The sequence below is a fragment of the Amphibalanus amphitrite genome, unplaced genomic scaffold (assembly GCF_019059575.1).
Source record: "Amphibalanus amphitrite isolate SeventyFive unplaced genomic scaffold, NRLGWU_Aamphi_draft 000232F_arrow, whole genome shotgun sequence".
Taxonomy (NCBI): domain Eukaryota; kingdom Metazoa; phylum Arthropoda; class Thecostraca; order Balanomorpha; family Balanidae; genus Amphibalanus; species Amphibalanus amphitrite.
In genome coordinates, this window is record NW_024881727.1 from 1 (window position 1) to 16,106 (window position 16,106).

The 16,106-nt window shown below is 49.0% G+C and overlaps 2 protein-coding genes across 2 annotated transcripts; both read left to right on the forward strand.

The window, feature by feature from the left end:
• The first annotated feature begins 233 nt into the window (after positions 1-233).
• Positions 234-1,325, forward strand: LOC122385815 (piggyBac transposable element-derived protein 2-like). Its single transcript, XM_043374390.1, has one exon. The coding sequence runs from the start codon at positions 234-236 to the stop codon at positions 1,323-1,325; it is 1,092 nt and encodes a 363-aa protein (XP_043230325.1).
• Positions 1,326-3,588: 2,263 nt separating this feature from the next.
• LOC122385811 (translation factor Guf1, mitochondrial-like) lies at positions 3,589-14,685 on the forward strand. The gene is made up of 14 exons (XM_043374356.1): positions 3,589-3,899; positions 5,799-5,959; positions 6,260-6,369; positions 7,557-7,637; positions 8,139-8,339; positions 8,819-8,937; positions 9,352-9,504; positions 9,864-9,993; positions 10,352-10,461; positions 10,767-10,894; positions 11,178-11,315; positions 13,192-13,406; positions 13,673-13,885; positions 14,231-14,685. Exons 1-14 carry the CDS (start codon positions 3,787-3,789, stop codon positions 14,354-14,356), a joined length of 1,998 nt encoding a protein of 665 aa, XP_043230291.1. The 5' UTR covers positions 3,589-3,786; the 3' UTR covers positions 14,357-14,685.
• Positions 14,686-16,106: the final 1,421 nt, after the last annotated feature.

Here is a 16,106-nt window from a genome sequence, read left to right on the forward strand (position 1 = left end):
GAGACGCTTCGGTATGCCAAGGACGTCAAGAATGATGCGCTGTTCACGCTGACTGAAGGAGAGCTCAAGGCGTTTTTGGGATATTGCTGTATTCGGGGTACTGTACTCTTCCTTGTGAGCGGATGTACTGGTCTGAGGACAGTGACCTACAGCGTCCTATCGTCCGCAACGCCATGACAAGGTTCAGGTACCGGCAAATCAAATCGTATCTCCACCTGCAGGACAATGCAAAAATGACGCAAGACAACGGAGACCGAGGCTTCAAGGTCCGGCCTCTTTTGGACATCATGAACCGTTCATTTCAAAAGTACGGTGTATTCCAGGAGAAACTGGCAGTGGGCGAAATGATCGTCCCCTACCACGGCGACAACCGTCCGAGGCGGTTTCGACGTGACGAGCCCAATCGCCTCGGCTACAAGCTTTGGACCATTTGTGGCGGCGACGGCTACTGTTACAAGGTCGACCTCTACTGCGGCAAAGAACAGGGTCCCGAACTTTGCGGTCAGCCGCTGGGGAGCCGGGTGGTTCTGGACATGATCAGCGTGATATCTGATCCCAGCGGCCATGAGGTGTTCTTTGGAAACAAGTTCACCTCCAGGACTCTCCTCGGCCAGCTGAAAAGTCGAGGCATCCGTGCCACCGGCGTTGTGAGAGAAAAACGCCTTGGCAAATGCCCAGTCAGTACCGTTGAGGTCATGCGCGAGATGAAGCGTGGCTCGTATGAACAGCGGTTCGATCTCACAGACCAAGTGCTGTTAATCAGATGGCACGACTACGGGGTCGTAAACGTAATGACTAATTACGACACCGCCAACCCGACCTCCAACGTCGACCGGTACGACAGTGAAGCTAAGAAACGTGTGCCAGTCCCTCAGCCCAAGGCGCTGAAAACCTACCATGCCGCCATGAGTGGAGTCGACCTCCACGATCAGCTCCTGGGAGCATACCCGGTGTCCATCCGAGGAAAGAAGTGGTACTGGGGCGTCATCACCCGACTGCTGGATATCGCTGTAGTCAACAGCCACATTCTTCACAAAACAGCCGTCACCGGCGACAAACAGCTGTCCCTCCTGGACTTCCGCCGAGAGATCGCCGTCACCTATCTGAAGGCGGCAGCCAGCCAGAAGGGCTGCGGTGCCCGGCCTCTGCCAGCCAACACACCAGCCAGCCTGCGGTACGACGGGATCGGACATTTCCCCGCGCCACTCCACGGGCGTCGCCAGTGTCAGCTGGAGAGCTGCAAACTGCGCTCAACAAAACGGTGCAACAAGTGTGACGTGGCGATCTGCCTTAAGTGCTTCGTGGCGTACCACCAACGGAGTTAGCTCTTTCCTGGTGCCAGTGCAGGTGTGAAAAGAGGATACGCAAGTGAACTAGAGTGTTTATTGTGCATTGACAATGTTTGCGCCATCAAAAGTTCGTTGGGTGCCAAAAGTTACCTGTGCCAAGTGCCTAGTGAATGGTGAACTACCAAAGTGAATGATGCATCCAGGTCTACGTTGCGCGGTACTTGTGATCGTGACGGGTTGTCTTTGACAATAAATGAGGTACACAACCCTAGTCCCCAGTTCCAGCATCTGTTTGTATTTCTCGGCCGTCTCCGCACCGAAAAATAAACTTCCCTTGGCGCGAAGGGCGGGCCGGCCGCACGTATGGGCCGTGTACGAATCACTTATGGTCATTGCTTCATTCATATAAAAATTGAGCTTTTTTCCATGAATTATGAATTTCACCCATAGGAGACACAATACACAAAAAATGACATGAGCAAATAAAAGGTAGGTTTTAAACAAGTGGGCAAAGCTCTGGGAGTGCTATAACATTGAAACTTATGCATTGTTGGCAGCTAGGAATATGCTACTAAACACTGTGCTTCAGCTGTCCAGTGTCCACCACAGGCCCTGTTGTCAAGACAAAACAAAAAATGGAATATTATGTTAGTCAATGCAAGTCCTTTTACTCACCAATTGTTCATTTCCAAATAGAAGGCAGCATCCCTTTCATTGGCTCCATCACCAACAAGCTTGTGAAACTGAGAGATGAGCACATCTCTGTCTGTGGTGCCCATGCAGCTGAACTGCTGCAGCACGGAGTCGACATCAGACTCATCCACCTCCATGGCTTCAGGTCTTAGCTGACAACTACAGCTGGGAATATGACAGAAGGGGTGGATTAGAATTATAATTATTTCTCAATGGAAAAAACGACTTTTAAAACAAAACAAAAGCTAAAATAAGGAACAAAGAGAAGCTAGTTTTAGTTTATGATCACTGGCTTCATTTGCAACATCTGGGAGAAGCATAACCAGCAGAATTTTGAGTCCAGTGGAACATGGATAGTGAAAGAGAACAATCAGAAATTAATGTGTGGAATGGCCAGGAAATTCTTTACAACTCAACTTCTTAGTAAATTCAAGTCCAGTCTTTGTAACACCAAAAATCAATTATTACAATGGCCACAAAGCAGCTACCACCTACAGCTAAGCACACTCGAAATGCCTGCAGTAAATGCATAAACCAGCCAGTAGATTGACAAACTTACCAAATATGAGCATACAGCACTAACTAACTCAAACTCAGCTCTCAAACCAATCAACTCATAATTGATAGGGGGCTCAATTATAGGGCTCTCCTAATGGGGCTCTCCTCACTTGGTTATTGAGGTGCTAAGCAAAACCTATTGTACATCAGGGCCTCAGGCAGCATAGCATTTAAGTGCAAATAACAACATTGACATTGTCATTCAGTAACCAGTAATATATTGAAATTGTAGTGTGAATCCACACACCATGAATCCAATTGAATGAACCAAATTAAGATTACTTGATAGGTACTGCTTCTGAATGTTCATGTTGTGCAGCAACTAAAAAGCTAATATCAAAGCCTCATAACTTCACCTTCTGACAAACAATATTGTAGGTATTGAATCAGAATGTTGCCACTCAAGATAGGTACTTAGAACATCAAAATATGCTCTGTTCCTCGTACTCCAGTCATATACTCATGAAAAGCTATGATTTCCTGTAAGGCCCTAAAGCCCTAAACAGAACAATCAGCATTTAGCATGACATTCCATTCAATGCAAACTGAAAAAGGTCAGCGGGCGCAACACGCCACACAGCGTACCTCGTGTAGAAATTGTGGGATTAGTTTCAACTTAATTGCACTTGTTAAACCTCTTCATTTATTATCAACCATTTAATAATCATTTATCTATTACTTTTTGCTAAATTTTGCATAAAAACAGCCTGAATCACCCACAATTCCAAAAATGCGCCACAAATGAATCGGACATGCGTGGAAATCACCACCAAGCAAAACACCGTCGCATTCGCGATAACTTACCCAGTTCAATCATAACATGACATAAAAATCAATTTTCATGAATCAACTCAATCCACCATCCGGAAAGAAACAAAAGAACGTGTCAATTGATACAGCGCGGTGGGTCAAATTCCAAATTGCAGATCACTGGTGAAATCGGCGAGTAATTTCTTTGAAATTAAAAGTTTCCTTCATATGGCATCGATATTTCATCAAAATTTGGCAGCAATACATTTCTTAAAGACGCTTATATTGCTCAGAGAGCACTATTTATTGCAAAATATTTCTAAATCCAATGTACAAAGTACTTTTATTGTAATTGACTCACTATTCCTGGCACTTTTGGTCCTCTAGGGCTTCAGTGTTTATGTTGAATAAATTAACGTATATTACAATGCATTGTTTATAATATCAATTGCCTTTCAATGATATTCTGATTAATGTATTGGTATTGCTTATCGTCATGGCTCTCCGAGGTTTTCAGTTTTTGCAAAGAGACTGGAAGAAGACTAAGCTCATTTGTGAATTATGCTCACAGCATGGTTCTAATAAATGGTTAAATCATAAAAGTTATAGGTAAGATGCATAGAGGCTTGGATATTTCTGACTTTATGAAGAAAAGTTAGAATTTTCGTACTTGTACAGCCCTTAGCACACTGCGTGATAGTTATTATTTCAATTTTTCACAAAACTGATAATACCTCAAAGCATTATTCTGGCAACATATTCAGCATTATGAATACAATTATAATGCCAATCTAAGGTGCGGAGTCTCGCGCATCTGGTAAATGTCAAGTTTAAGTCCTAAGAAGATTTCATTGATAAATTTTTCATATTTTTACATTATTTGACATCCTGAATCCAAAAATGACACTCATATGTCTCGCAAATAAAAGGAAAAAACATAATCAAACCTGACCTAACCTTACCTACTTACCTATAACCTACCAACCTACAACCTACAAACCTACCCTAACCTAACCTAACCTACAAACCTACCTACCTACAACCTAAAACCTACAAACCTACAACCTAACCTAACCTAAAACCTAATTTTTTTGCTGTTTCATATTCGTATCAACAGCGCCACAATTGTAGTTAGGACCTAAACTTGACATATACCGCGCATCTTTCTGTTACAACTTCCGAGTGACTGATAGCATAGTATTCTAATTATTCTCGGTTTTGTCAAAAAAGAATAGGTACCAACCACGCAGTGTGCAGAGGGCTGTACCTATCCTTCTTTTAACCCAAGGAAGATTATCCTTTTTCAGAATGAGGGAGTTATGGTTAATTAAAAGGTTGAGATTGCCATTTTACTTCATTGTAGCGGCAACAGGCATCAGAAGTGCCCTTACAGAAAAAAACTTTTTTTGCGGTGAATACTGGAACTTGATAATGAGGGTGAGGTTGAGGCATACTGATTGGAGGCATGATTCTCAATCAGAGTGTGGTTTTTCTCAGTTATGCTCATTGTTGCTGCTCCCACTGAATGCACATTTTTGTAACTTTGCCACTTTTGAAGTTTAAAAAGAAACCTTTAGAGTTTAGATGTTGTCATGAGAGGCTATCCCCCAGAATGAAGTGTGCAACTGGAAATGATTGGAAGGCAATCCATCTGACAGATATTTGCAATAATGTAATGTTTTGTCTCTAATCCTTGCTGAGTCAGAAGGTTATCTGCTGAAATAAGCTCAAGTCAGCTCATGATAAGGCTCACAGACATTCTTTCCAGGCAATTCCTCATTCTGCTTTTCAGCAACATCTCTAAAGGTCCCTATCTTTGGCTGTGGCACATTCCATGAAACACTATTGATGCTACATAACTGCAGCCAGATTTTGCTATCTGGCCTGTTTGTTACTGGTGGTGGTAGTTAATCAGTCCAATGGGATGGACTGGCGCCATTGCTATTTCTATTTGGGATCAGGCTCCAGTGCTCTATTTTGCTACCTTTTCAGCCAGCTGTTGCTGGCTCACATTTTCCTGTTCAGGGGCCGATGTTGAGCTGCATTGAGCCAGTCTGTTGTGCAAACTGCTAAGATCACTGTATGTCATATCTGATATCTTGAACAGCTGTTGCCTTTTGAGCCCTGTCACTCATCAGTTGCAGATTTTAGATAGATGGATGGATGGGATTAAATATCCTACAGCAGCAGCTTTGGTCATTGGTGTCATGTACTGTGTCAGCTCATATTGCTGGACTCAGGAAAGCTCACATGACTTGTGGTTTGGTGGCCTTATGGCCTGACTACCTTAGAAGCATCCAGGCAGGACACAGTTCCACACTCTCAATAAGCTTAGATCCAGTTCTATAGCCTTGGTTAGATTTACACCCTCCTGCCCCCCCCCCCCCCCCCCCGCCCCCCCCCCCGGCATAAAAGGCTCGTTGCTCTCCACTGATGCTTGATTAAAAATTCCACAAAATTATCTCTCACTTTCTCTCAATTATCTCTCTTCTATTTTCTCCCTTTCAGATTGCTGTCTGTGAGTCGATCTCATGGGGCTCGTCCGCCGGGCGCCGCCGAAACTCTGGACGTCTCTCACATTCCTCTGGAGAGGACACGTAACTTCAGCATCATCGCCCACATCGACCACGGCAAGAGCACACTGGCCGACCGGCTCCTGGAGATTACTGGTGAGAAAGTATGGGGTAGATAGATTAGGTGTTTGAAACTGGTGAGTGGTGAGAGTCGGTGAGACCGTTGATGTGGTCGTTTGATTATTTCGTTTCGGAAAACGGTGCTTTCAGACATCTCTAACGATGCGTGTTTTTTTACGTTTTAACGGTCTTTTTGTCAAGTTGCGTGGCAAAAATGTACAGTAGGTAGGATTTTAGCGACCAATTTGAGCATGAAGTTTCGTGTCTCTTCGCTATCCCCTCTGTGGTCCCTGAAAATACCTGACCTGTCTGGTTTATTCGTGTGGTTCGTTACAGGAACCATCTCTCCTGGTGAAGGGAATAAGCAGGTGCTGGATCGACTGCAGGTGGAACAGGAGCGGGGCATCACCGTCAAGGCGCAGACCGCGTCGCTGTTCTACACACACGTGAGTGTCTTGTAAACCCACGGAGCTTGTACCGACCACGAATTCCACGATCCGATGGAGAAAAGGCACGACATGGCGTTGAATCAGTCGAACTTTCAACGTACGAACGGTAATACTGCCTAATTTTTCGCGGACTGGCGTACCTAAACATTGTATGGTTTTGTGTGACATGCCGAGAGTGTGGCCGTGACACCAGCCATTAGCCATCCATGACCCGAGTACACATTCATCCTTGTCTGAGTGTGAATGTGTAGGAAATAGTGAACGCCGTATAGGCTCGATCCCGGGATGCCACCTCCTAGGTCGAGGGACCGAGGGTTCGTGGCGAACGATCGCCTATTGAGCTATTAGGCGATCACGACCCAAGTGCTTGAGATGCTCGAACACAGCTCGACTTAATCTCAGCTCTCATACACTTATAGCATGGCCAGCTCAGTAATAAGTGGCATAAAAGAAATATGAAAGGTTGATCCCATTCATGAAACTCGAAAGCTCGGATCTTAGTAACTACCAAGATCCTTTTTTCACATTGCGACACAGATCGTCATCGTAGATCCGTTAGAAAGGGTCGCATGCGTCGCACTCCAAGGCCCAATCTCACCAACTGCGGTAAACTCATTTTGAACCAAGTGTAGTGAATTGAGCAGTTATGAAGTGCAAAGCCCAAGTGGGAAAGCTTGGATATGATCTACAAGTCGCCCAGTGCTCGAAAGTTTTATTATTCCTAAATTTACCTCGAAATATCGCTACCTGCGCGGTGGCACTCTCGTAGTTACAAAGCTGTTCATAGATGGCGTTAGTAGTCGACGCCTGAAGGTAGACTGTGCCGCATCACTTGAATTCCGCCGTGGCAGCGACCCCTGAAGGTAGACTATGCCACATCGCTTGAAATCCGCCATAGTGGCGGCGGACGGCGCTAGGCATTTCGGTAATTACGCTTGCTAGCCTGCGTTCTGCAAATTACGAGTATGATGGAGAAAGTGTGAATAGACTGCATTGATATTTTTTATTGATCTTTACTAGCATGAAATCGAACACTAAACCGTCGCCAAACTGTCACGTTGATCAACTGCATTCATCATGTAGTCAGTGCCATTATATGTGTATTATTTATGTCCATGTCTTTCCCTCATAGCCGAGTGGTTTCGCGTGAAAAGTTGTCCGCTCACCAAATCGTTCTGTTTCAGAACGGTGAAGAGTACCTGCTGAATCTCATCGACACACCCGGTCATGTCGACTTCAGCTATGAAGTCTCACGGTCATTACAGGTGAGGGATCTGTTAAAAACAGAGCCGCTCTAATGCATAATACTGAATGCATAATATTGCGCGGTATAGACGTGAATCAAGTTTCATAAGCGCCGGCGTGCTTAATTAAGCAAAATGATGTAACCAAAAAGGATGACATCTTACTATCTGCGATCAACAGCTGTAGAGTTGTTTTTAACATGCGGAGAGCCGGAACCGAGCTTCTTTTCTGACCGCTGACACCGTGGTTGATCGTCTGACTGTCTGACCATTTGATGATTTACCGTTTGACCGGTGACTGTTGACCGCTGACCGCTTATCGCAGACCGTTTGCTGAGCCTCACCGTATATCTAATCGCCTATCTTACCGTCTCATTAGTTAACTTGCTGCCTGTTTATCCGTCTGACTGGTCGTCTAACCGTCTGTCTCATTGTCTTACTGTCTGACTTTACTGGTCGTCTAACTGACCCACTAGCTGACCCTCTGACTGTTTGTCTTACCGTCTGACCGTCTCCCTCCAGGCGTGTCAGGGCGTGGTTCTCCTGGTGGACGCCAACAAGGGCGTGCAGGCACAGACGGTGGCCAACTTCTTCCTCGCCTTCACCAGTGACCTGGCCATTGTCTCCGTCGTCAACAAGATCGACCTGAAGAACGCCGATCCTGACCGGGCCATCGCTCAGATGCAGAGACTGTTCGACTGTGATCCCGACAAAGTCTGCCGGGTGAGTGAGAAATTGCTTATTGTGAGAGGGTTCTTTGGGAGATTTCCTGATTACTGCTTGGTAAGATCTGTTAAGCTTCCATGTTGTGTTGCAGGAGATGAGAGTCGGGGTGGGCGAAATATTGCGTTTTTCCTTTTCGTTTCGATTTTTTCTTAATGCGTTTGTGCTCTTTGACAACACATTTGCTAAAACGGGTAGTGTGCACGTCCAATACACAAAAGAGACTGACGCGATTGCTCTCCTTTCTCTCGTGGTACCTAGATCTCGGCCAAGCTGGGCACCAATGCAGAGCTCACACTGATCCCTGCGTTCCCCCCCCCCCCCTCCCCGTCACGGAAGATATGTGCCAAATGGGGCATCGACGTGCAGCACTGACCACTCCTCTCCCCCTCCTTCTGTCACGTCAGATATCAGCCAAGCTGGGCACCAGCGTTCAGTCGGTATGTACTGACTTAACCTTCCCATTTCTGTCACGTCAGATATCGGCCAAACTGGGCACCAACGTTCAGTCTGTTCTGACGGCTGTGATCGAGGACATCCCGCCGCCGAGCCAGTGTCGGCGTGACGAGCCGCTCCGGGCACTCATCTTCGACAGCTGGTGAGAAGTCTCTCTTAGACGCCTTTGAAGTCTAGGCCAGGGTGGGTGCTGCGATTTGCGAATAATCCCATTCGTGATCTCGCTGGAGCCAGTGTTGAGTGCTTGTAGCGTCTCGAAAGTAAATGTTGATCTAATGCATAGTTTTCACCATGATGCTTCTGTGTTTGAAACGGCCCATTCGAGAGCTTGAGTACGCTTGGTAAAGCGGACGGTATCACATCCTGCTTGGCTTTGATCTGCATTATTTTCGCTTTCCGTAGTTGTACTTGTCGTTTTAGGCGTCATACCGCTAAAAAGTGACGAAAAACTGGCTGCCGACCGAATATTCACATTGGTTCGACATTTACACCGATCGTACCTCATGCTACCACATATTTTTGCTGATGTCACGAATTAACGCCCACCCCTCGTCAGGTTTGACCGGTACAAGGGCTGCGTGCCGCTGGTGGCCGTCGTGGACGGTCAGCTGGCGGCCGGTGATGTCATCGTGTCGTCACAGTCGGGCCAGTCGTATGAGGTGCGCGAGGTGGGACTGCTCCGGCCGCAAGAGACGCCCGCCACGCAACTGTGAGTGACAGATCGGAGAAGGAGAGTGGGCGTAAGGTGGGTGGGAGACTGATTAGAGATGGGAGTCATGTTATTTACATAGGTATGGCAGTGGTGCATGATTTTCAGTACCGCTTGTACTTTTTATGTGACAGTGTATTGTTTTATTGAAATATTGATTGAAAGTGCCGCATCAGCTCGAACGAACCAGAACCGCCTTAAATGTCTCGTTAGCTGGATCTCATAAGCGGCACCGATAAGCTGACCAATGTGACATTTCCTTTCCCAAGTCACAATCTGTCCACACTGTAGCGCGTGTTTTATCACGTAACATTATCTCTCTTGTCTCTCCCGCCTATAACCGCCCATCTTGCCGTCAGGTGCGCCGGCCAGGTGGGCTACTTGCACGCCAACATCCGCACGGCCACAGAGGCCCAGGTGGGAGACACACTGTACCTGAAGGGACAGTCCGTCACACCGCTGGCCGGCTTCCGACGCGCCAAGCCCATGGTGAGCGACTGATGGGAGACTGTTTGGGGAGAGGGTGATGGGTAGAGAAGGCAGAAGTAAGGAATAGTGGATATGGGGTGCATTGAAAACAGTCATGCTGAAAGTCAATCAAGTATTCACGTGACATTGTATGTATTTTAGGCGTTTTAATGCAGTTTAATCTCATTTCAGTACCGAACTATCACTTTTCCCGATGCCGCCCCCTTTTCATCGACAACACCTCACTGTGTTGTGGCATTGCGTTCCGCTGAGTTCGACCCACAGCGGCACCTACCGACGTACCGACGCCACCTACCATACGCTGGTGTAACCCTTCTTTGAGCCTGGCCGCATTAACTTGTCTGTTCTTTACCTCCAGGTGTATGCCGGTGTGTACCCCATGGACCAGTCTCAGGTACCGAACCTACGAAGTGCTATCGAGAGGCTGACTCTGAATGACTCCAGCGTCAGCGTTCAGGTCGAATCCAGGTGAGTCAATATCGAGTCTAGATTTGTTATGTCGAGGCTAGAATACGATCAGTTCTGCTGCCAGCATAAGTTTGTGGCCACAGATTAGGCACTGGACTTCAGAGCGTGGTGGTTGTGCGCACCGTTCACTCGCTCTGCTCTTTATCACCACGTTACTTCAGGCATGGGCTAAGTATCGACAATGCCCATTATCAGTTCACACTACCTTTTTCTCCGATCTCCAGCGCCGCTCTCAGACAGGACTGGCGTCTGAGGCTCATCAGCCTGCTTATATTCTGCTCATACCATATAACTTCTCTCCCCAGCGCCGCTCTGGGCCAGGGCTGGCGTCTGGGCTTCCTCGGTCTCCTGCATATGGACGTGTTTACCCAGCGACTGCAGCAAGAGTACGACTCGGAGGTGGTGGTCACTTCGCCCAGCGTGCCGTACAAAGGTGGGACAGAGCCGTGTGAGGTTTGTACCTATTGCCCATATTGGCAGGTCAGGATGAGTAATGGTGCTACAATGTGGCTTGAATTGGGCGTTTGGGTGATAATTTGCTGCTGCTGGATTAATTCGTTGAAATCATAGAATGTGGTTTGATTCCATTTGCATTGACGGTACACTTATCAGGTTAGCTGTTAGCGTCCGTGTTAGTTACAGTTCAGTATGAGGATATCAGTTAGCTCTGCTTTATGAAAAAAGTGTAGATGAACATTGTGTCATGTCTGTTTCAGCAAAAATTTTCGGCGCGAAGAACATCAAGAAGTATCGCGGTGATGAAATTGAGATCAACGGCCCCGCCCAGTTTCCGGACGTTATGATTGTCAGCGAGTTCATGGAGCCCATGGTCATGGGAACCATCATCACTCCAGGTACGAAAATCACTTGGTTTGGTGTGTCGCTAATTAAACACTGGACTAAGTTCCAAGTTATTCCGTGGTCATCTGTCGGAAGGCTGAAGCTTTGCCAGTTAAAACAGACAGGTTCTATAATCGAGGTGTCTCGCATGATGTCACTATGACATCATTATGATGTGATATGGAATTTTGGCTGCGATTTTCGGGAGCTGCTGCGCCTGCCAAGCTATCGTTGCTGGGAGCCAATATTTACACTTATCGCTTCTGCTCTCATGCTGGCATTTTCATCTTCTTCCGAGAATGTTAATTTTCACACCAAAAATTACATACGAACACACAGAGATACTCTGCAGATTATACAATGCAGCTTGGAAAAAAACGGATGAAAATCACTTTGGTTTGTCTGCTGCGTACAAGCCTTCTCATTCACACATAGCAGCGCTTGTTTTATTTGACTCCGATGTTTTTATAACCCTCGTAGTTTGTTTTCTTGTGTGATGCGGTCGTCTGAGATGCGTTATCATTCGTTGTCCGTTCGTGGTTTTTCCTTTGTCACATTTCCCTCCGTCCCTTCTCAGTTTCGTTGGGTCTATAACCAGCGGGTTTTGTGCCACTATTACAGATGAAATTGTAACTGTAGGGAAGTCGCGGTATGGCCTCAATAACTGCTGCCGTGCTCGTTCCATGATATACTAGCTGGCGCGGCTGCCGACTGGCCGGGAGGGACGGGACGGGGCTGAGGGGAGGGACGACTTTGATCGCGTTTGGTAGGGCGCCAGCGGGCAGCTCAACGCCTCGCCCGCGACCCATCGACACCTCTCCCCCTCTCCTTCCCCGCTCCTCTGCCCCTCTCCCCCTGATACCCCTCCCTCTGATACCACTGCGGTTTGGGAGCCTGATAAATGAGTAGGGTTTGGAGCGGCTTTCAACGTGCCTCTGATCTTGCGCCCGCGCGAGCGCTTGATCCCCACTCCCGGGCGTTTGATCTTTGCTTAAAGATCGATGATTTGGCGCTGTAACTGTGCTAATTGCGTGTTATTAGCCAAGCTGCTATTAACCCCATGACGCTAAGTTAAGTGTCACAGGAGGTAGCTTGATGATTTGGCTTTGATGATGACATTGTATTTACAGCTAATTTCAACCCAAATATCGTGTAACTCCTAGCATTTCACGAAATCACGTCAGTTAGTACGTGTGTATTTTACTGACACAGACTCCTACTTTGGTGCCGACGGTGTCTCTCTAACGCTCCCGTCCGACCCACAGACGGCCTGTTAAGTAGGTGCCGTGTCCCTCTAACCATGTCCGTCCCTGTCCGACCGACCCACAGACGCTTACTTCGGCGCCGTGTCTTTCTAACGCCTTCCTCTGCGTCCCATCGCCACACAGACGCTTACTTTGGCGCTGAGTCTCTCTAACGCCTTCTGCGTCCCATCGCCACACAGACGCGTACTTAGGCGCTGAGTCTCTCTAACGCCTTCTGCGTCCCACCGCCACCCAGACGCGTACTTAGGCGCCGTGTCTCTCTAACGCCTTCTTCTGCGTCCCATCGCCACACAGAAGCGTACTTTGGCGCGGTGTCCCTCTAACCACGCTGTCTGCGTCCCCTCCAGACGCGTATTTCGGCGCCGTGTCTCTCCGCCTTCTGCGTCCCACCGCCACACAGACGCGTACTTCGGGGCCGTGTCTATCTAACGCCTTCTACTGCGTCCCACCGCCACACAGACGCGTACTTAGGCGCCGTGTCTCTCTAACGCCTTCTGCGTCCCACCGCCACACAGACGCGTACTTCGGCGCCGTGTCTCTCTAACGCCTTCTTATGCGTCCCATCGCCACACAGACGCTTACTTAGGCGCCGTGACCCTCTAACAACGCTGTCTGTGTCCCCCAGACGCGTACTTCGGCGCTGTGCAGGCGCTGGTGATGGAGCGTCGCGGTCACCAGTCGGAGGCCACCAACATCGACAACGAACGCATCATGGTGCGCGCCACCATGCCGCTCAGCGAGGTGGTCGTCGACTTCTACGACGAGCTCAAGTCGCTGACGTCCGGCTACGCTAGCTTCGATTATGAGGATGCTGGCTATGAGACGACGAATCTGTCGAAGGTGGGTGGTTGTAGCAGAGCAACTTGTGCTGCAGCTGTGCAGGTGCTTTTTGACAGCAATAGTTATGTGATAAACCGGTGTTTTTGTTGGGTTCTTCTTTTATGATAGCGCTCCGTTTTAAGCGGACCATCACCACGCCCTTTTCTTGAGTCTAGATAACCGCTTGTGTGCGTTTTTTGGCTTAGCATTGTTTCCTTTTTCAGTGACTAATTCCGTACGTTTTACGTAACTGCTTTGTTCCCACTGACCCTTGTGTCCATTTTCAGCTGGTCATCCTACTGAACGGCGAGCCGGTGGAGGAACTGAGCCTCATCGTCCACACCAGCCGCGCTCGCTCCATCGGCCGGGCGGTGTGTGCCCGACTGGCAGAGTCCATCCCGCGACAAATGTTCAGCGTGGCCATCCAGGCGGCCGTCGGAGGGAAGATCCTCGCCAGGGCAGATGTCAAGGCACTCAAAAAGGACGTGCTAGCCAAATGTGTGAGTGAGGGTTGAAGAAAGAAGTAGCCGTTGTCGTTACTCTGAGATGTAGTGAACGATTAAAAACACAATACAACAGGATTGGCTAGTGGCTATAGCTTTAGCGTGGCATTACGAAGATCGTTAATCGCAACCATTGAAATGCTTCACTTCATGCTAAGTTATTGAGGTGTATCAGGTTAGTGTTGTCTGCGATTGCTTTTCCTTTTCAGATCCTCCTTAATCAATTTCATGTCATTGGGGATGCTTTCCGAATCGTTACGGAATGTGCTCATTTTCCTTGCGAAAGAAACCTACAAAGTAGACGGCATTCTCACTCACTGACGCATCTGCCTCCCTCCCCAGTACGGCGGCGACATCAGCAGAAAGATGAAGCTGCTGAAGCGACAGGCGGAGGGCAAGCGACGCATGAAACGGATAGCCAACATCGACATCCCCCGGGAGACGTTTGTCAAGGTTCTGAAGCGGTGACGACCGTCAGGTGCGTCTCTAACGAGAGGGAAGGGTGAGGGAAGGGTGCTGGGGGTGTCCCGCCGTGTCAGTGGGTTGGGACAAGCGGGTGGGGTGAATGAACGATGTTGCGTGTTATCGGTGGATGACGAGATGATTTTATAGTGTTGTGATACGAGCGGGACTCTTGAAGTGAAGTGTCTGTTTCGTCGTGGATTGCTCAGGACGTTGCAAGCATCTCGCCTATGTCGTTGGTACTAGATCGTTTCGATTTGTTTAGTCGATTGACGGTCAATGGTCATAATTGACATACTGTGCTGATTTGTGTAATATTATCATGTGATGACATATCGATGCCTTTGCGCTAATAAGGAACTGAGATCCGGTGCTGCCGGGCCTACCTGGAATATTCTCATTTTATATGTATCTTCCTCGGACTGAGCAGTCACAGGGAGTTGTAAGTTTGTAACTCAGGAACGGACTTTAACCTGGCCCGTAATCACATGGTAGCTCGCGCGATTATTTTGTCAGCCCAGGACTAATGAGCTCATCCTTTCTTTGCATTACCGCCATTTATTTTGGAAGGTGAATTTTCTTACTCACATATGTAATGCAGGTCAATTCATACAGGAGGCCCTGAATGAAGGCCTACTGGCGATGACGATGTCATTCACTGGCGGATCCAGGGGGGGGGGGGCATTTAGGGCCATGCCCCCCCCCCCCCCCCCAAAGGCCTAAAGTGGCCTGTTTGGCCCCCCCCCCCAAACGTCAGAAAAATTGCTAAGAAAATATACCTTGATGGAGGTTTTTAGCCACTTGTTGAAGTAAAGCTTTCCACAGCGTAATATGGAGGCAATATGGTAGCAGTGAGGGTCAGTCAAAAGTTGCGCGAGCGGAGTCGCCACTTTCAAAAAAAGACTGTGGTTGGCACGTGTTTATGGCGCGGCAGCTGGTAGTTGGCGGTGTTTCGCGTGGTGTGGCATCACTGGCGGATCCAGCGGGGGGGGGGGGGGCACGGGAGCCTGAGGTGCCCCTGACAGCAGGCCCGTGGTGCCCTTGCTGGGCCTGTGGTGCCCCTAGACCCTGGCAGACCTGTGGTGCCTCTGGCGGGCCTAGGGTGCCCCTGCTAGGCTGCTGATGCCCCTGGGACCTGACAGGACTGTGGTGCCCCTGACAAGCCTAAAGTGCCCCCAACAGACCCGTGATGCCCCCGACAGGCCCAAGGTGCCCCTGCGTGATGCCGTGATGCCTGCGAGGCCGGTGGGGCCCCTGACAGGCCCATGGTGCCCCTGCGAGGCCGGTGGTGCCCCTGGCAGGCCTGTGATGCCCCTGCTAGGCCGCTGGTGCCCCTGGGCCCCGACAGGACTATGGTGCCCCTGACAGGCCCAAGGTGCCCCTGCAAGGCCGGTGGTGCCCCTGTAAGGCCTATGGTACCCCTGCTAGGGCCTCTGGTGCCCCTGACAGACCCATGGTGCCCCTGCGAGGCCGGTGGTGCCGCTGGCAGGTCTCTGGTGTCCCTGACAGACCTGGGGTGCCCCTGACAAGCCTGTGGGGCCCCTCACAGGCCCGTGGTACCCTTGCTAGGCCTGTGGTGTCCCTGGCGGGCTGGTGGTGCCCGGTGCCCCTGCTAGGTCGGTGGTGCCCCTGACAGGCCTGTGGTGCCCCCGGGCACCAAGGGGGGTCATGACCCATGTGGCCCCCCTTGGATCTGCCACTGATACGTTATGGCTTATGCAATGTGCGATTGCAGGCACTTGGTATCCCTCACTTA

Coding starts and splice junctions, on each gene's coding strand:
- LOC122385811 (XM_043374356.1), top strand. CDS start 3,787: ATGGCTCTCCGAGGTTTTCAGTTTTTGCAAAGAGACTGGAAGAAGACT. Junction 6,370..7,556: donor CGTCGCTGTTCTACACACAC/GTGAGTGTCTTG, acceptor GTTCTGTTTCAG/AACGGTGAAGAGTACCTGCT. Junction 11,316..13,191: donor GGGAACCATCATCACTCCAG/GTACGAAAATCA, acceptor TGTGTCCCCCAG/ACGCGTACTTCGGCGCTGTG.
- LOC122385815 (XM_043374390.1), top strand. CDS start 234: ATGACGCAAGACAACGGAGACCGAGGCTTCAAGGTCCGGCCTCTTTTG.